This window comes from Manacus vitellinus, unplaced genomic scaffold (assembly GCF_001715985.3).
Source record: "Manacus vitellinus isolate BGI_N305 unplaced genomic scaffold, ASM171598v3 scaffold_12_pilon, whole genome shotgun sequence".
NCBI lineage: Eukaryota > Metazoa > Chordata > Aves > Passeriformes > Pipridae > Manacus > Manacus vitellinus.
Window position 1 is genome coordinate 16,802,591 of NW_021938949.1, and position 18,904 is coordinate 16,821,494.

General features: G+C 53.7%; 1 protein-coding gene across 1 annotated transcript; it reads left to right on the forward strand.

The window, feature by feature from the left end:
• Nucleotides 1-4,612: 4,612 nt before the first annotated feature.
• Nucleotides 4,613-18,888, forward strand: TMEM8A (transmembrane protein 8A). The gene is made up of 12 exons (XM_029957857.1): nt 4,613-4,826; nt 8,796-8,973; nt 10,522-10,729; nt 10,837-10,970; nt 11,357-11,622; nt 12,782-13,110; nt 13,827-13,920; nt 14,526-14,649; nt 15,248-15,384; nt 17,221-17,399; nt 18,390-18,536; nt 18,707-18,888. The coding sequence occupies exons 1-12, from the start codon at nt 4,613-4,615 to the stop codon at nt 18,719-18,721; spliced, it is 2,025 nt and encodes a 674-aa protein (XP_029813717.1). The 3' UTR covers nt 18,722-18,888.
• The last annotated feature ends 16 nt before the right edge of the window (nt 18,889-18,904 follow it).

Sequence of the window (18,904 nt, forward strand, 5' to 3'; positions counted from 1 at the left end):
ATCCCCTATTGGAATTCAATATGGCAATAGAATAACTCACAAGTGGTGCAGCCAATAGATCTTCTGCTTGTTTGCTGTGTGTCTGGACAGTCACTCTTTCCTAAATGTCAGAATTTCCCTACTGAACTGATCTCTCTGATTTGTCTGGATCAATCTGAATTTTCAGCCAGTGCTTTGGGCTGCTTTCAGTCCCTCCAGCTCAGGAACATCTGAGAATTTAATAAGCACATTCTCCACTACAAGTTATTGATGAAAGAACAGTGAATGATAATGTTAAACCAAGGACTGGAGTCTGCCACAGAAGGAAAACACACTCATCTGAAATGATTCATTCTTGGAGATGGTCATGCTTATTACTCATTTCTTTCTTTGATGAAATGTCCCACTGGTTTTTTTGTGACTTGAAGTTGACTGGTTTATAGTTCCTTGGCTTCCTGTTTCTACCTTGATAAGAGACCCCATGATCTCATTTTCCATGACCCCCTTCCCCTCCACCTTTTCCCACAGATACTGGATGTTTGGAGGTGGCTTCAATCAATTTTTGAGGTGAAGGGGATTTTTTTAGGCAAGCAGTCTGAAAATAAGGAATGATTGAAATATACTTTAATTCAAACTTTCCAGGATCCTCCCACCTCCTCCACCAGCTGTTTTGCCAGTGGGAGAAGGAAGAGCAGTAGAAGACAGAAAATAAGCATTGATTAGATTTTCACTACAAAGATGGAAATTGAATAGAAATGCAAAACTTCTCTTCCTGCTGGTTGCCCTATCTTCCTACCACACAGCAACCACCTGGGAAGATCTGAATTTGCTTAAGGATGGAACTGAGATCACAGGCAATGGTAACATCCGTGGTTCCTCTCTCCCAGTGTTGTTTTTGTGTTGTTTTCAGCTACAGGAGGTGCCATCTGGGGAGGGAACAGGCCCCTAGCCAGCTTTGGTTGTGCTCCTCAAGCTCCCACAGCAGCAGTAACAGCAATTCCAGCCAACATTCCTGCCTGTTGCCTTCAGCATCTGTCAGTTGACCTGCAGCTGCTCATGAATTTGCTACACCTTTTATAAACCTGCTGATCCTATTTGTTTCCACAGCCTCCTGTGGCAGCGAGTTCCAGAAGTTCATTCTCCCACCTGGCCCATGTAAAGTCCTTTTCATCCATTTTGAACCAACCTACCAGGCTGATCAATGGCCTCCATCCAGTCATGCAGCACCTGATGTGCACCAGGTCCACGTTCATTTTATGACTGTGCAGAGCTGGCCCTTTTTGTCCCCCCTTCCTCAGGGAAAAATCCCAGCCTCCCCAGGACCCCCTCACACTGTGCTGCCCCATCCCTGGATCATCTCAGTTGCTCTGCTCAGGGCTCTAAGTCCACTATGCTCCTACAACCTGTTGTGGTAGGGCAAGAGGTGATGGTTTTAAAATAAAAGAGGTTTGATTTGGATTAGATTTAAGGAAGAAGGCTTTTACAATGAGGGTGGTAAAACACTGGCACAGGTTGCTCAGAGAGTTGTGGCTGCCCCATCCCTGGAAACATTCAGTACTGGGCTGGATGGGGCTCTGAGCAACCTGGTCTAGTGGAAGGTGTCCCTGCCCAAGGCAGAGGGGGTGGACTAGATGACCTTTAAGGGTCCCTTCCAGCCCAAACTATTCTATGAGCCTATGATCAGGGGCCAGAACTGCACAGATGTGGGTGCACCAAGCTGTAACACAGCATGCAAGAGATGCCCTCTTTCTTGTTCTGTGAGGCCAAGCCCTTCCTGATGACATCACCACATTTTGTTGGCTTTTTTTTTTTTTTTGCTGCACATCAAGGCTAAAATTTTAGTGAACCATCAGCAAGGACTCCAGCATCTTTTTCCTGAGCTATAATAGCCAGTTTAAGTTCAACCTCCTCTGTTTTAGATCATTTCCCTACCTGTGTGACCTTCTTTATCCACACTGAAAGGATTGACCTTCTATTTTTCCATTTGTGAGTAACGCTGAGAGCTGCACATAGCAAAGCTCCATGGACTACATCAAATATATCCTTTCACCAGCCTCCTGCAGTGAGGGAGCATCATCTGACTTTTCTGTCAAAATCCAAAGCATGCAACTCCAACAGATCTTTGGTTCATATTCCTGGGACACAGTTTTTCATTATGCTCTTCCTTCCCAGATCCCCTGTCATGGTGACTTCAAGTCAGAAATGAGCTGCTGGGTAGACACAACTCAGTGAGGATTTATCTGGAGATAGCTAAAACATAAGGTTTTCAGCCAGCACCACATTTTCACTCCTTGTACTGGGACCAAACAGAGACAGGGGAGCTGACTGTGCCAGCTCTGTGCTCTCCAGAGACCTTTGTACATGGCCAGGAGGATCCCAGCTATGGATTTATGGAAAGCAATACAGCAAAATGTGCATTGCAGCTGCTCATCCAGAAAGCTTTTATACCTCCCTCAATGGTTGAGCAGCTGAGTGCCTTTATTAATAGTAGAAGTATATTTATCAAAATTCATGGGTCAGCATTGTTAAAGCTCCATAAATTCAATTTGGACAGGCCACCATTATTTATTTTCCAGGTCGGTGCCTCAAAGAGGGATAATTTCAGTATATAGTCCAGACTTCTCCCCAGGCCTGTTTGAAACACTGTAGGAAATACACTCTCCAAAACAGGGTCTTTCTCTCTTGTCTGACTCCCTGATGAAGGGCTGTGGTTGGACCACAGAGCAAGAAGCAGAAGTGGCGAGCCCAGACCATCACATGGGCACTGTACCCAGAGTGAAGTGTGTCACTGAGTCAGACAGAAGCCCTGGCCATGGTCCCTCAGGTTTCAGCACAGTCAGAACCTCATGTGGGTTTTTCTAAATCCTGTGGTGTTTTGTTGCCACCACAGGAGGAGGCAGATATCACTGTAGCTGGATCTTCTGCCTGGCTGCAGGTCATGGTGATCCACCTGCAGCACTGCCTGTGGAAGTGGAGGAAGCTTCAGCTTTTCCAGCTCCAGCTTCAGCTCCAACTCCAGCTCTGCTGCAAAAGGGAGACCCTCCCTGATCCAAACTCACCCCTTGGTGAGGCTGCTTAGCTAAAGGGGACAGAGCAATCCAGACAGTCACTAAGCCAATGACAACATTTTCATGTCCCCATGTGTTTGGAGCAGCTGTCAGTCTGGAGGTGACATGTCCTATAGCATCCCCACACAGTTACAGTGAACACTGGAGTGCTTTTCTCAGGGAACAGGAGCTACTCTAAGGGACACAAGCTGTGAAAAAATAGGTATTGTAACATGCTGTGGATCTGATTCTGTCTCGTGTGAGATAAGCTTGATTAATGCTCAGATCTTTGACTTTGAATCTCAGTTTTTCTCCTTTAAGAGGAAAATAACTATAAGTAGAAAGAGCATTGCAGGAAAGTAATTCATAAGGATTGGCTGAAGATGAGCTGATACCTTTAAAAGTGGAGTTGAAGGCTAAATTAATGTAGAATGAGAACAGAGGATTGATTTGTTCTTCTCTTAGAAGGAGAGCTCTGAAAATCCAAGGATAGTATCATGCAGGGACAAATGGAAGTGAACTAAGAGTGAGCAAATTTAAGCTGGGAATAAGAAGAATAGTCCCTTCCCATCCCAGGCTTTATGTGCTCAAGCTTCTGGGCTGACTTCAGGAAAGTCTTCTCCTGAATGAGATGAGGGCATTGCTAGCTCTGAGCACATAAGGTGTTCTGACTGGGCTTTTGGTGATGTCAGACCTCCTAGGAAATGACTGGCACTTCCCTATGGGATTTCCTTCCTGTACCTAATGAATTTATCACAAGTGTATCAGGTCTGTGAGAGCAAGAAGCAAAGATTTTCAGCTCCCGAAGTAGAAAGTCCATCTGGACTGGAAACAGGTCTGAAGTCCTCAGCCAAGCTGACCTCGAGTGATGGGGGTTTTGCCTGAGCAAGGACTGAGATATTTCCCAGGCTGCATTGTTCTGCTGGGAAACACGAACACATCAGAAGGTATCCCAAGGAAAAGGCACGTAAAGGGGAAGATTCCTGACTCTTTTGAAGTCAGCTGCAAAATCAGAGAATGAGTTGACCATGCCTGTAAAAGCCACATCTCCCGTGAGTCCTACGAACGCGGCAGACACGTGGGAGCAGAGAAGGCAATCGGACTTTCTAGGAACGAGTATAAAACCACCCTTCAGACTGCAGGGCCGAGCCTCCCCAGTCATTTCCCTTCTGCAGGGCTGAGCGTCCCCAGTGATCTCCCTTCCAAGCGAGGGCACAGTGGGCTGCCCGGTTATGACCGAGGCATGCTGATATTTGTGATTTCAGCTTAAACCCATCTTAAATCACCATCTGACTCGGCCTTCACGGCAGGGAGAAGCAAACCCGCGGGGCTCCCGCGGGAGCATCACCACCGGCACCACCCCGGAGCTGTCTGCCATGGGGATGCTCCGGTCCCCGGCGGTGGCACTCGGGAGGGCAGCCGCGGCTCCTCGCTCGCCGTGATCGGGAGGCGGTCCCGCGGGGGGGGCCGGCGGAAGGCCGGTCCGGGGCCGGTCCGGGCGGGGCGGGCGCCGGAAAGCCGGCGGCGCGGGCTGGCGGCGCTGCGGGGCGGGCGGCGGGGCCGGGGCAGCGGCGGACCGGGCGGCCATGAGCCATGGCCGGGGCAGCCGGGCCGGCCCCTGCCGCGGCCTGCTGCTGCTCCTGCTGCAGCTCCTTGGCGCTTGCCCGCCCGCCGCGGAAACCGCACCGGCCCCGGTGGAGTCCCGGGCGCGGGCGGGAAGCGGGGGCTCGGTGGGGCTCGCGGGCCGGGGGGCGGGCCGGCGGGTCCCCGGGAGGGGGAGAGGCGGCGGTGGGAAAACCGGTATTGGCCGTTGTGTTAGAGGGAGCCCCTCGGAGCTTGCCCCGCAAATCCCGCGGCTCCTGCCCGGGGTGGCTCGGCGGGGACTTTGGAGTGGTTTCGTGCTCTCCCGAGGGATTCGGGGGCTCCTGAGCATCCCCGGGGGGCAGCGCCTGTGCCGGCCCTGCGGAGCAGCGGGAGGTCGGGCCAGACCCGGAGCGTTCTGCCGTGTTGGCAGCGGTTGTTTTCCTTGGCTTTGCCTTGTTTTTAGGTTACTTTACTTCCAGCGCATCCAGACGGATGGACGGGAGCGGGGCTTTTGGCAGAGCGGGGGGTGCTGGGGGTGCGGGGGCCGTGTCCCTTCTCTCCGGAGGTGTCAGCCAGCTTTTTCTGTTGGCGGTGGAGAGGTTTGGGGAGGTGAGGTTGTTCACCTGCTCACCCCGTCGCGGGGGTCGGTGGTTATCCGCTGTCGATGGTGGTTATCGCTCCCACATAGTCCGCAGAGCGCGGATTCTGCTCGGGGAGCCAGGGGTGAGATGGCCCCGTGCCCCAGGCCCACCCTGCTCTGGCATCCTGCTCGCTGGGTTCCCAGCCCTTGGAGAGCTCCGCTGTGCCTCAGGTGTGGTGCTGGGTTTGTCCCGGCGCCGTCCCGCCGGCTGTGGGAACGGCTCTGCAGGGAATGCCTCCATAGGGAATGCCTCCGTAGGGTTACGTCTGGGCACTGCGAAAGATCGGCTCCTTCACAGAGGAGCGAGAGTCCCTCGCTCTGCAACATTTCTACGTGGATTTTCGACCCCGGAGAAAGGAACGGGGTTTTCTGTTACGTTGTATATGGCCAAACATCCTGCCACATAGTCCTGTCTTGTCTCCAATCGGGCTGAACATCAACTCTGTAGCTTTAGACAGCGTCTGCTTTGAAATGAGAGCTTCGTCCCTTTGATGGGAAGCCCTGTGAAACCACCAGTCAAGGTATTATTTCCTAAAACTACCATGAGATCATCTTTGGACAAACAAACTCAAGCTGTACGAGGTGACTCTTTACTCTGAAATTGAAATAATGCGTCTCCTCTCAGCATCATCAGGGATTCTACTGCATTCTGTTTCTCTTAAAAGCACTTTTGTTTTTTGCATAATACATTTGAAACCTGCTTATGCAAAATCTGTATGGGAGAAGATGAAAACAGCATCCATTTGACAGGTCCCTTGCTCAGTTTAAAGCTTGTTTTACGTCATGGGACAGTCGAGGGGGACTTTCCAGGTGTTGCCAAGCAGACTGAATAGGTTGGGATGGACACATAGGGAGCACAGCTAATACCAGAGTACTCTATCGATGCAAATGGAGTACACACCTCCTCTGCTGTGACCTGTCTTTCTGGCTTTTCTCTACTGATGTTCCGTTTATCTGCCTGTGGTATTTCCTTGTCAGCCCAGGCAGAGGTGCCCTGGGAGTCACATACCTGCTCTCTGGGTGCAGCTGCCCAGTGCAGCCTGTGAGTGGGGGCTTGGCCCTTGTCACCACAAGAAGCTGTTTCTCAGTGGACTTTGTCCACAGCCCCAGTTGCTGCTTACCTGGTGACAGGCAGTGTGTGGGCAGGGCAGGTCTGCCTGCCTTTGACCTGCTAATGCGCTGGAGCTCACTCTGTATAATTGACCAGTCCTTAATAAATAGCACTGCTGATTGCTGGAGTTTTTAATTTTGCAGTCTGCCTGCCCTCTCCTCCCCAAAAAACCACACAAATCATGCTTTGGCTTTGTGAGGACGTGCAGGATGGGTGGTGACCGTGGCTGACAGCTGGTGGGGTTGGAGCAGCAAGTTGTAGGTTGCCTGATGGGACCTGTTGCGTTGAGCAGGACTGCAACCCTAATCATGCCTTGTGTCCCTGCCTACCCTCATCCTGTGCCCAGAGATCTCCATGGACTGCCAGAAAGGAACATGCCAAGTGCATGCAGGGTGTGCTGGGGACATAGACACCACTGATGAAAGCTCCTTTCCATAGGCTTTGTGTGTGAAATGTTCCCGGGCTTGCAGGGGATCACAGCCAGCTCTTGTCCGCAGTCCCCACGCACTGCGCTGGAGTTCCAGCCAGGGAGCATTTGCTTGAAAAGCCCCTTTTGTGCGTGACCCCGGTGTGGGGACGGCAGTGGGACAGCTCTGCCCACAGGCTGTGGACTCCTGGCTGTCCTGCTCGGGGCTCACCTTCCCCGTGACCTTTCCAGCCTCCGTGCACTGCTCTGCTCCCTCGGCCGGACCCCGCGGCAAGGTCAGGCGGCCGCGCTCTTCCTCCATGAGCAAATCCTCCAGCTGGCTTGCGTGGCTGGTATTTCTTGCTTTCCTGTTTCCTCCTTTCCCTGCTGGGCTTGCAGGGTGCCCGCAGGCTTTGGCTTGGTAATTTGCCAGGGAGTTAAACCCATGATTACCGTTCCTGTCTCTTTGCGGTGCCGTGGGTGCAGGCCGGTGAGTGTCCTGCTTTGGGGCACAAATCGTAGTTCCTGCTAGGATTAGATCCCTCTTGGCAAGAAGTAGGATCTGGTCCCACTTGAGGGTCGTTCTCCTCTTTCTCTGGCATCTTTCTTGGGTCCTCTGTGTTTCCAGCATGACCCTGTGCAGCAGTGGAGGAAGGCAACTTAACCCACACTCGCTACTTATTCTGTAATAGAAATGATGAATCTGCCTCTGAAAGGCACCACAGTTTCTCTTCTCTCCAGAGAACTCCAAAGGAGAAAAGGAGCATCTGGAAGCACTCTGCAGAGATGTGAAGACATATCTTCTACCCCCTTGCTGAGTGTTATGAACCTTGTTTTTGGAGGGGCAGCATGGTCTTGGCTCTGCTGTCTCCGTGCTCTTTTATCCCTTTCTCCGCTCTGGTGTGATGCTTCTTTTCCAGCCCTGAGTTGCAGTCTGCTTGGTTTCATTAATGTATAACTTTGCAGATGAAAGGATCCTCAGGCTGGGGGGTGATCTGTAGGTATAGCTGGGCAGAGGGATGGAAGGAGGGATAGTTAGTCCTGATGTCACTTTGACTGAGTAGCTGTTGTCCTCTTGCATGCCCTTTCAGCATACCCTGGGGCTGTTCTTGCTATCCCAGCAGCCCTTCTTTCAGCTAGGAAAATCTTTAGAGTTTGGAAGGTACATCTGAAAGCAGAGTTACATTTGCAGCACATGAAATTTTCATCATGTTGTGTGTCACAGGGAGATACTACATGTGCCTGAGCTGAGTAAAATGGATACTCACAAAATGGTTTGGATTGGAGGGGACCCTAAAAATCATCTGTCCCTCTGCCATGGGCAGGGACACCTTCCACTAGACCAGGTTGCTCCAAGCCTTGTCCAACCTGGCCTTGAACACTTCCAGAGATGGGGCATCCACAGCTTCTCTGGGCAACCTGTCCCAGTGTCTCATCACCATCACAGGGAAGGATTTCCTCCTAACATCTAATCTAAATCTCCCCTCCTTTAGTTTAAAACCATCCCCCTTGTCCTATCACTCTCTGCCCATGTAAAACATCAGCCCATGCACTGAGCAGACAAACAAGGGCACAGCTCTTGCCTCTTGGCACCATAAACTGCTGCTGGGTCCTGGGGCCCCCCTGTGCTACCTGCACCCATCTGCTCTGCACTGTCTGCCCCAGGGTTTGCTGCTGCCTATTCCATCACCTTCTGCCATCAACCTTTCCTCCTCCCTGGTGTCTCTGGTGGTCTCTCATCTTCAGAGCACATCTCTCAGAGCATGGTTTAGGCATCTTTTAGTGCTCTCCTTCTCTGGGTGATGGTTCATTGCAGGGGTGTGGGTGGTTCTGGCTGGTTCATATCTGGGATATGTGATGATCATCATGGATCATCACATATCTAGTGGGACTGAGATGAGAAATCGGGGACTCAAAGGGCCCCTCTCCAGCAAGATTAAGCTTCCCATGTGCTTCTGTGGGTGGATAAAGCCCTTGAGCCTGCCCTCAGCAGCTCCCCCACCAACTGCTGTGCTCTCTCCCTTCCAGACTCCCTGTATGTCTCCGAGTACTTCTCCCAGAGTGCACAGAAGCTGTCCTTCTACAGCTGGTATGGGAACGCCAAGCTCTTCCACTTCCATGTGCCAGAAGACACTGTGCTGCTCCGTTGGCTCCTGCAGGCATCCCGGGGGAAAGGACCCGAGTGCACCAGCATGGAGATCACAGTGTATGTATGTCCCTGTGCCAGGGATTGCCCACATGGGCATCCTGTCCTCTTGTCCTGGTTGCTCATGCTGGGGCTGGTTGGTTGTAGGAGGCTGGGCATCTGTTCCTCAGCTGCAGGAGCCACAGTTTCTTAATGTACAAGCACTGGATCTGTGTTTAAACCTGTAGGAGTGTTTTGTGTTCATGTTGCCAGTGAGTCTGGGGCTGCCTGTTGGACCTGCTGTCCAAGAGACCCCTTAGAGATGCTGGAGAGAGCTTCACAGTGAGGATGGTCTGCTGTTCACACAGAGGTGTTCCTGGGCCTTTCTGTGCCTGGCAGGACCCTGCACATGGTGCCAAAGGATGTGGCAGGACTACAAGGGGCTTGAGTGCACCCAAACTGATTGGATGTGGACAAATTCTCCAGTACAGAGGAACTGAAGAGACTGGGGGCACTTTGGGAGGGCTGTGGCTGTGTGTGGAGCACAGGTAGAAGAAGAATGTCATGTCCTGCAAACATAAGAGCATGAGAAGATTGTAAATGCAATTTAAGTGCAAGAATTGGGGTTAAAGCAGTACTTGACTTGTTGGAAGATTTGAGTTCAAAAACCTGGAAGAATGTTTGGAGGGTAACAGGTTTCCTGGGCAAGTCGTGCCCATGGAGACATGTGGGTCTCCGACACCCAGTTCACAGAGGTCTTGGGAGTGACTGAAGCTGCTTGGCTTGTGCTTCCCTGGTCTGTCCTGGGCACAGACCAGTGCTCTTAGAAGCTGCTCTCCTGAGCAGCCTGTCACAGGCTTTCTGCTTCCCAGAAAGCTTTCCTGTAGTTTGGGCATGTGAGGGACAAGAAAGCAGCTAAATGATCCCCTAAGAAACAAAGGCTAACCCAGACAAGCTCCAAGGGGTAACAACATACCACCTGTCACATTTGCTTCCTGGACCCATTACATTCTGCTGCAGAGCAGCCCAAAAGCGAGCAAATTAAATGCCAAATTGACTGAATAAATATCTTGCATGTTACTCAACTGCATGTGTTCCTGCTACGTCAAACGCTGGGCTGCTTATCTGGAAAGCAGAAGTGCTGGGGAACTGAAGTCTGCAATATGGGCCTCCTTGTAAGCATCTTTTTAGTCTGTCTGTCTACCCTTCTTAAAAGAGGAAATAGGAAGATTCAGATCTTAGCTGGAAAATGAAAGCTCTTTGTGGATGGCTTCCCCTATAAGGGGAATTTGCTGATGGTTGTAAAGAAGGAGTAGTCTTGCAGCTGGGGCTTAACCTCAGTAAGTGTTGGAAATTTGCTTCCAGGCTTGATGGAACCATGTTAATCCTTATCTTAATAATCAGCCAAGTTACAGCAATCTCTAAATAAATCCTGGATAAGCTAATAGCAGCCAGTCCTCACCGGATGAAAACGAGGGCTCCTGTGTTCCACTTGGAAACGTGGGGGTTTCCAGCCTGCTCCCTCTCCGATCCCAGGCCAAGCTGGGTGTCCTCTGAGTTTGTACCCCATTTTATCTTTCCAGTGCCTGTACAGCCCTTGGTTCATTGGCACTCTGGTTTCTCTCACAGGCACTTTCGCCACGGAGCCCCTCCCGTGATTAACCCCCTGGGCACTCGCTTCCCTGCCAACGCCACCGTCCGTCCTTCCTACAACATCAGCATCGCCCTGAGCAGCGCTGTGCAGAACACCACCTTCGTGAACGTCACCACCCCGGCGGCAGGGGACTGGTTCATCACTGCCCACCTGCCCGAGGCCGCCGGCAGGATCGAGGTGAAGGTGAGGAGGGTCCCGCCGAGGGTCCCGCGGAGGGCCCCGGCCGCACGGCCCTGCCCGGTGTGTCTCCTCACAGCCACAGCTGACCCCTGTGCTCTCCCCTCCCGCAGGGTTTCTCCACTCCATGCCCCTATATGTTCCAGGCAGATATGTTTGTGCTCAGACTCACTGATATGCCTGTCCTGGAGCCTGGTGTTCCCATGCCACACACCGTTGTCTCGCCTGCTAAGCCACTGCATGTCAAGTGAGTGAGGGCAGCGGGTGGACAGAGGGGCACGGGGAGGGGGGGAGAGATTTCCCAAGGGAGCTGCTTAGGGGGAAGCCACTGTTGTTCCCATGTGGGGCTGGAGCTGTGGGGGGGTCTCTGAGCCTGTCTGCTGAGCCCCCTGCAGCAGTGGTAGGGTTTGCACGGGGAGCACACGAGCACCCTTCTCCAAGTCTTCCCACGTGGTCATAGAGGTTCGACTGCGTGAACTTTAGTTCTTTGAGATGTTTCCCTTGGGAAGGATTTTCACACCACCAACCAGGGCAGTCTAGTTCTTGCCGCAAAGCCCTGGGGACTGTGGTGGGTCATGGCTGGCTTGCACTGAGAGTACAAGCTCTGCAAAGTGCTGTTCCCTCCTCCCGCAGGGTCTTCGTCCCCAAACACGCCGCGGGGATGCGGTTCCAGCTGCGGAGCTGCCTGACAAGTGACCAGAAAGCGTGTGCTGTGCGGGTGGTGCTGGGCTCCATCACACTGCCCCAGTCCTTCCAGAAGACCCTCACCTGCACAGGGAGTGCAAACTGCAGCCTGGCCCTGGACTCGCCCCCCTGGGAGAAGTGGCTGCAGATCATGGTGGAGAGTCTCGGCACTGCCAATGCCAGCGTGTCCATGGAGATGCTGGCTTCTTTCACAGGTGGGATCCCGCTTCCTCCAGCCCTGTGGAAAGGACCAGAAGGAACTTTGTGTCTGCTGTGTCTCTCCTGGGCCTTTGGTTGCCTGGCTGTGGTGGCCTGCATCCCCCAGCATGCTGGTTGCCTCCTCTTGGAGGCCCAAGGCCTAAGCGTTGCTTTGGGGTCAAAAGTGAAGGCTCCAGTGTCCACTCCAGAGTGACACTTACTAGAGCTGCCTGTTTTGGAAATGCCTGAGAAGTTCAGGGTCTCTGAAGCAATGACCTTTTCCAAAGGTTGTTTGGGAAGCAGTGACTGGCTTAAGATTTGGTGTGAAGAATAGTTTGGGGTGGGTGTACCAGACTAATGCTGTGTTGACTATCAATTGGCCACAAGCAGGTTATGGACAGGAAACCATCTCACAGAGGTTTACATGGGGAAATGTCTGGGGCTGTAGTGAGGGGATGTCCCCATTTCAGGTGACACCTTGTGACTCAGGGGGTCACAAGTCCCTTGTGGTGTCTTTGCATCCTATTACCTGACCATAATCCCTGTTTGACTGCTGGAAGCTCACCAACTAGGTACATTTTTAAAGCTTTCTTCTGCTGGGGGTTCTGCCATCCCCTCCTCAAAGCAGAGCCTCATCCTGTGTGCTGGAAGGCCTGGCACAGGCGTTAGAGGGGAACATAAGAGTCTTTGGGAGCAATGGACAGGCTCCAGCACTGGGACTCTTAAGTGTCACACTCAACTCCATCTGTCATGATGGCTTGTGCCTGTAGCTTCACTGGGTTGGCTTCTCCTTCCTGCTCAGCCTTGTCTGCTCATGTTTGGGGAGCTGGGAGAGACTTTTATGCAGCCTGTGGCTCTGGGACAGCTGAGTGCTCAGCTCTGCTGCTGGCTAGTGAGTAGTCCCTGGGTACCTTGAGGATGCTGTGTTATCCCTTCTTCTCTTCCCCCGTCCCTGCAGCTCCAGGGTGCTTCCACCCACTGTACTGCTGTCTGGCTTCCAGCACTGTCCCAGCTTGTGGATGCTCCTCCTGCAGAGGTGGTGCCTTTCTGGGGCTGCAGCCAGTGCTGCAGTGATGAACACCCCCCCAGTTTGTGCTATCACTTGGAGGGCTGGAGCTGCCTGGGTGAGGTGCTGGTCCTGGCTGTGCTGATTCCTCTCCTTCTTATGCTTTACAGTTTGCAGACCAGGAAGCGCCAGTTCCTTCCTTAACTTCATCAGCCTAAACCAGAGCCAAGCTGGTGCCAAACCAGGTACCACAGGGGCAGCAGGGAGCTCTGCTCAGGCTGCTGGAGAGGCTCCACACAACACGTCTGGCCAGAGGAGCTCCTGCCTGCAGAGCCAGCCCGTGGTCCGTGAGGACCTGGATGTTGTGTCCGTGCGCTACAGACTCCTCAACGGTCCCAGCGTGCCCGTGAACTCCCTGTCCCCGACCCTGCTCCTGCTCAACCTCAACACTGGCATGGACAGCGGGGGCTCCCTCGTGGTCAGTCTCCTGCTTAACAAGGTGAGGGGGCTGACTGATGGTTGTGCCCCCTTTGCGGGGCTTTGTCCCTGCTCCTGGGCGGGTTTGCCAGCACACTCCAGGGGTTGTGGGACTACTTCTCTTTCTTTCTGTTGCTACAAAACACTCTGAGCCTGTTCTAGCTGCTTCCAGCATGTCCCACCTGCCAGCTCCAATTGGAATGCCACAGCTTGCAGCATGTGGCAGCGGTGATGCAGAGGAGACAAAACGGGAAGCAGCTGCAGTGCCATCTTCTCCACGGGAGCCTGGCACCTTGCCACCAGGAGAGGAGGCTGAGCAGGGAAACCCAGGGATGTTCCTGCCCAAGTCACTCATTCCCAGTCTCCTACAGTGACCCCCCCCAAAATCAGCCACCTGAAATGCTATGAAACTTCCCGAGGGCTGGAGCAGGGCTCAGCCCTGATGTCCTGCAGCCTCTGGCTTGTGCCACCCTGTGGTGGTGTTGATGTGTCAGTGTCCCAGCTTTGGGGCAGTTCCCCCAGGAGGGCCTCTTGCCTTTTAGCCACTACATAACACGGTGGCAGCACAGGGTGAGGTGAACATGGGTTTGGTCAGAAACCTGCTGAATTGATGATGGGTGACCTGCAGGATTTACTGTCACCTGCTGCTCCCATCTGCCATGGGCCCTGTGGGAGATAAACAGTGCAGGGGGATGGCATTGGGGTGCTGTGACATGGGACACTGCTCTGTTTGCACAGACATCTGTGAGCCTGGCCAATGCCACCGTGGTTGGATGTGTGAGTGCTGCCTCCCCAGTGCTGTCCCTCAACGCCACACGGAACTGCAGCACAGGTAGGAGAGGCTGGCACCTGCCACCAGCTCAGCTGGGCATCTCACTGCTCTGCTTTTAGACCTCATGGGCTGTCAGCTGACTCAGGACTTCGTGGGGTGTCCCAGGGAAACTGATTTTGAACTGACTCAGGACTTTGTGGGGTGTCCCAGGGCAGCTGATTTCAGAACAAACCCTCCTGAGGTCCTTGTGCTGGCACATTCCCAGGGTGCTGGGGTGCAGGTGGTGGTTTGGCACCAGGAGTTAGCCTCCACCAAAGAAAGGTCTGGTTACCAGCTGGGGCTCTTCCAGCCTTCTTAGCAGGAGGTCTGGGGATGGTCAAGGCATTGCTGGTGTGCAGAGAAGCTAAGCTCTGCACTGGAGGAGTAGCCAAGACAACAGGCTGTTCCAGGTGCCCTGTGCTGTGCAGACAGCTACTGAGAATTGAGATGAATGAAAAAACAAGGGTCTTGGGAGCAGGGGTCCTCTCCATCCCCCCGGTGCCTCCTGAGCATGGGAGCAAGGAGCCACTGGAGCATCTGATTCCTGTGTGATCAGTCTCAGCCTGGGGTTGTTGTGGGCCCTTCTTCCCAAGTCTGGTCCATCACAGCACCCTGTTTCCTTCCAGCTTTTTCCCAGGGCTACCCTCTGAGCGTGAGCACATCCTCTGCAGAGGCAATGCTGATTGTCCTGTACCCTCAGACTGATGACTGGTTCCTGTCCCTGCAGCTGCTCTGCCCAAAGGGCCAGGGGTGAGTCTGGTGTGTCATCCCACCCTGGGGCCTGTTCAGAGCACTCTCCCTCCAAGTCCCACTGGCCTTGGCTCGTGTGAGCAAAACTGACCCTCTATCCTCACCTCTGGGAGAGGGGAGGCAATGGGCACCCAAACAGCTTAACCAGTGTCAAGCTGGCACATATCATGCAGACTGCAGATGGCAGAGCCTGCCTGGGTGAGCTTCCCCTTTCCCCTGGTGGATTTTGAGGTGATAAATTGGGAAATAATTGCTGCTGTTACCCTTTTGGGAGGTCTTAGAGATGCAGGCAGCTGTGCCCATACTTCTGCAGTTTGCCTCTGTTAGTTTTCTGCCTGCTGGGATGAGTGCATGATGTAAAAGAGTGGTGGTGACACTGGTCTGTCATGGGGGTCTGAGGAGAGCTGACACCCACCCAGACATCAGTTTGGCAGTCCAAGTGGAGAGGGAGTAGACTCTGCTCTGAGGTCATAGGAGGGATGGAGCAAATCTCGAAATAGCAGGGAGCTTGCGTGCAGGAGCACGGTTAGATCCTTGGGAGCAGAGCTCAGGGCTGCCCAAAGGTCTGGGGTGCCAAGGGGACCCGCTGTCCTTGCAGAGAATGTCCCAGTGCAGAAGCCAAAGTGACGGTGTTCGCGTACCTCACCCCCTGCTTCAACGACTGCGGCCCCTACGGGCAGTGCAGCCTCCTGAGGAGACACGGGTACCTCTACGCTGCCTGCAGCTGCAAGGCTGGTGAGTGCATTTTCCTGGGAAGCTCTGCCATCCTCCCCGAGGGGAGGACGCTTTGTAGGGCGGTGGTGTTTGGGATGGGGAGCCTGGGGTCTGCTGTGGCTGCCGGCGTCACAGCGCCCGGGGAAGCGCAGTCTGGGGAAACGCAGGGCACCCCAAGGGTGATGGGGAATTGGGCTTGGAGGCTCCCCGGGGCTTGGAGAGGTGTTTCTGAGCATCCCCAGAGAGATTAGGGAGCTTGAAAACGCCTATGTCAGAGTCTGTGCCTTTCAGGGAGGTTTGCTGTGTAGGTTCCTGGTATGGGATACAAGGAGTCCCTGTCTGTCTCCTGCCAAAAGCCTTAGACTTGGAGGTGCCCCTGGAGGAGGAACATCTGTGTCAGCTGCTAATTATCTTAATGGCCTGAGAGGATGGTGCAGTCTGTGCTGTGGGGAAGATGAGCTCTGCTGTGCTTGGGTGGCTCCGTGTACCTGTTCTCAGCAGAAGGACAAGGCAAACTGTGGTTCCCTGCTGCTCTGGGCCTGAGCCAGGACCTCCCTGCTGCAGTGCTGATGATGGGTGAGGAGCGAGAGGGAGAGCAGCATCCTAATTTCCCCGAGGGCTGCCAGGTTCTGGGAAGCCCAGAGCACCTCAAGGGAACTGGGGAATCAGGCTGAGGACAGCTTTCCGCTGAATCACTCGCAGCAAAATGCCCCATCTGCATATTGGTGGCCCAGAAATAAACCAGGGAGAGCAGCTTCCCTGCTGCTCTCCAGGGGCAGAGCTGCTCTAGTGACTCTGGAATGGGATGGATGTTACTTTTAACTAAGCTCCTTGACCGTGGAGTGCCTGCACATCCCTCATCTGCCCTGAGGCTGACCTCCTTTCCTCAAAAGGAGGGCATGGGCATCTTAATCTTTAATTAAAATCATTTAAATAATAAAAAAATGCAGATTTGTGTTTATAGAGGCTGTCTCAGTTCAGTCCTTGGTATCCAGTCAGAGGCTGAGAATTGTGCCCTGTGCCAGGCACTGTCCTTTAGGAAATTTTCACTCCCACCATCCTGTGCAGCCCTGGATGTCACCGTGGGCTGAGGCAGTGGGTTTGTTCACCTTGGAGGAGTTGGAGTGGGATCAAATTGCACTTTCTGCTGCCCATGGGGTTACAGGGACCCTGGAACTGGCTCTGCAGGGGGAGCACAGGGAAGGGCAGGAGCCCACAGACATAGGCTGCAGCAAGGGGGCTTCCACCTAAATCAAAGAAGACCAATCTTTTCCCCACCAGGCTGTGTGTCTTTGCACAGTATCCAGGTTTCCATTCTTGGAGATCTTAAAAAGTCAGTTGGACAAGGCCCAGAGCAGCCTGACCTGGGTTTGGGGTCTGCCCTGCCATTACAGGTGGTAGGAGAGAAGCCCAATGGCTTGCTCAATGGTGGGGATCATTCTCCACCCTGGTTCCTGGGACCTGTAGGGATCTTGCAGCCAGCTCATACCATCATGTGAAGCCTTGAATGCTGTTTCACAGCAAGGAGCGTGAAAGGAGTGTGTGTTGAGTTGCTGTGGGGATGGAAAGTACCAGTCTGGGTGTAGGATGGCCTCTGCTACGTGGGAACAACCTGGGGGATGTCCTCAGAGCAGACATGGAGCTCTGCTGGGGTTCCCCAGCTTCCCACAGCAGAGCATGTGATGAGTAATGAGACCATCCTGAGGACTGTGTGTGGCTGATGGAGCGAGGGAGAGGAGGCTCTGGGATAGTCCAAGTGTGTGACTGCACCTCCTGAGGCATCCCAGGCTCCTGCTGGGGGCTGTGGGATGACAAGGTAGGGCCTGTGAGATCCACAGAAGCCTCTCTGCTCCGCAGGTTGGGGTGGGTGGAGCTGCACGGACGACACCAAGGCCCAGTCCATCGGGGCACAGAACTTGGCCACCCTCCTGCTCACCCTGAGCAACCTCATGTTCCTGCCAGCCATAGCAGTCGCTGTCTATCGCTACTACCTGGTGGAGGCCTCTGTCTACACCTACACCATGTTCTTCTCCACGGTAGGGACTGCCTTCTGTCGGGTCCCCCTCCAGCTCCCCCTGGGCACTGGGAATGCTGCACCAGAGAGAAGTCCTTGGTGGAACAGCCCCTCCTGGAGCTCCACAGGGAGCTTCTAGGATCATTAGACAAGCACCTCCATGGACATGTTGTGGAATCATGGAATTATGTTAAGGGGTTGGAATGGACCTTAAAGATCATCTAGTCCCAACCACCCTGTGCCATGGGCAGGGACACCTCCCACTAGACCAGATTCCTTAAGGCCTTATCCAATCTGGCTTTGAACACTGCCAGGGTTGGGGCATCCACAGCCTCCCTGGGCAAGCTGTTCCAGTGTCTAACCACACTCACAGTAAAAAAATTCTTCCTAATATTTAACCTAAATTTCCCCTCTTTCAATTTGTACCCATTACTCCTGGTACTGTCACTACAGTTCCTGATGCAGAGTCCCTCTCCAGCTTTCCTGTAGCCCCCTTCAGATACTGGAAAGTTGCTGTGGAGTCTCACACAACCTTCTCTTCTCCAGGCTGAGCAGCCCCAAAATTCTCAGCCTGTCTTTCTCTTCTCCAGGCTGAGCAGCCCCAAAATTCTCAGCCTGTCTTTGTAGAGGAGCTGCTCCACTCCTCTTACCAACTTCATGGCCTTCTCTGGACTTGTTCCAACAACATGTTTCAGAGCCGGAAGGGGTGTTCTTTTCCCTGGGATCTTCAGTCCACACTGAGGGTGCTCATATTTGGGGCCAGGACCCCAGGGATGGAGATGGGTTGGAGCATTTTGCACTGGAAGGTGCTGTCCCAGGAGCTCCTGGCTGCTGCTGGGAGGGTGCAGGTTGATGTTTGTTCTCGCCTGCTTTCCATAATGCCACAGTGGTTTGGTGGAGCTTCCTGGAGGCACTGCCTGCTGTGGGCTGAGCCTTCTCCTGCCTCTCCTTCCCAGAGCACTGTGTGGTGCTGCTGGATCCACCTGGCCTTTGCTTTTGTCCCTGGCTGCAGTTCTACCACGCGTGTGACCAGCCGGGCGTTGCAGTGATGTGCATCATGGACTACGACACGCTGCAGTACTGTGACTTCCTGGGCTCCGTGGTGTCCATCTGGGTGACCATCCTGTGCATGGCCCGGGTGAAGAAGATCCTGAAATACGTGAGTGTCAGGTAACCCCGTGTGGCCCGGCCAGCCCTGAGCCAGCCAAGCCACAGGTGGCCACGCTGAGCCCTCTCACCTCTGTATTTTAATGACCAGCCTGGTGACAAAGCCTGTTTGTCACCCAGTGCCACCCTGATTTTTAAACCAGTGGGTTTGTTTTGTCCCAGGAGTTTGGCTTGTGAACCTGCATGCTTGGAGGGACTGGGCCTGAAGGGACTGAGGTTTGGGGGAAAGGTTTGTGGGTTCTCTGGTTTCTCCATCTGAAGGTGTTTCTCCCAACTCTTGCACAGATGCAGGGCTGGGTGGCCAGGAGGAGAGGTCCTCCCTGCCTCTGGCATGGCTGGCTGTGCTCTGGCAGCAGATGA

Coding starts and splice junctions, on each gene's coding strand:
- TMEM8A (XM_029957857.1), top strand. CDS start 4,613: ATGAGCCATGGCCGGGGCAGCCGGGCCGGCCCCTGCCGCGGCCTGCTG. Junction 10,730..10,836: donor CCGGCAGGATCGAGGTGAAG/GTGAGGAGGGTC, acceptor CCCCTCCCGCAG/GGTTTCTCCACTCCATGCCC. Junction 13,111..13,826: donor TCAGTCTCCTGCTTAACAAG/GTGAGGGGGCTG, acceptor CTGTTTGCACAG/ACATCTGTGAGCCTGGCCAA.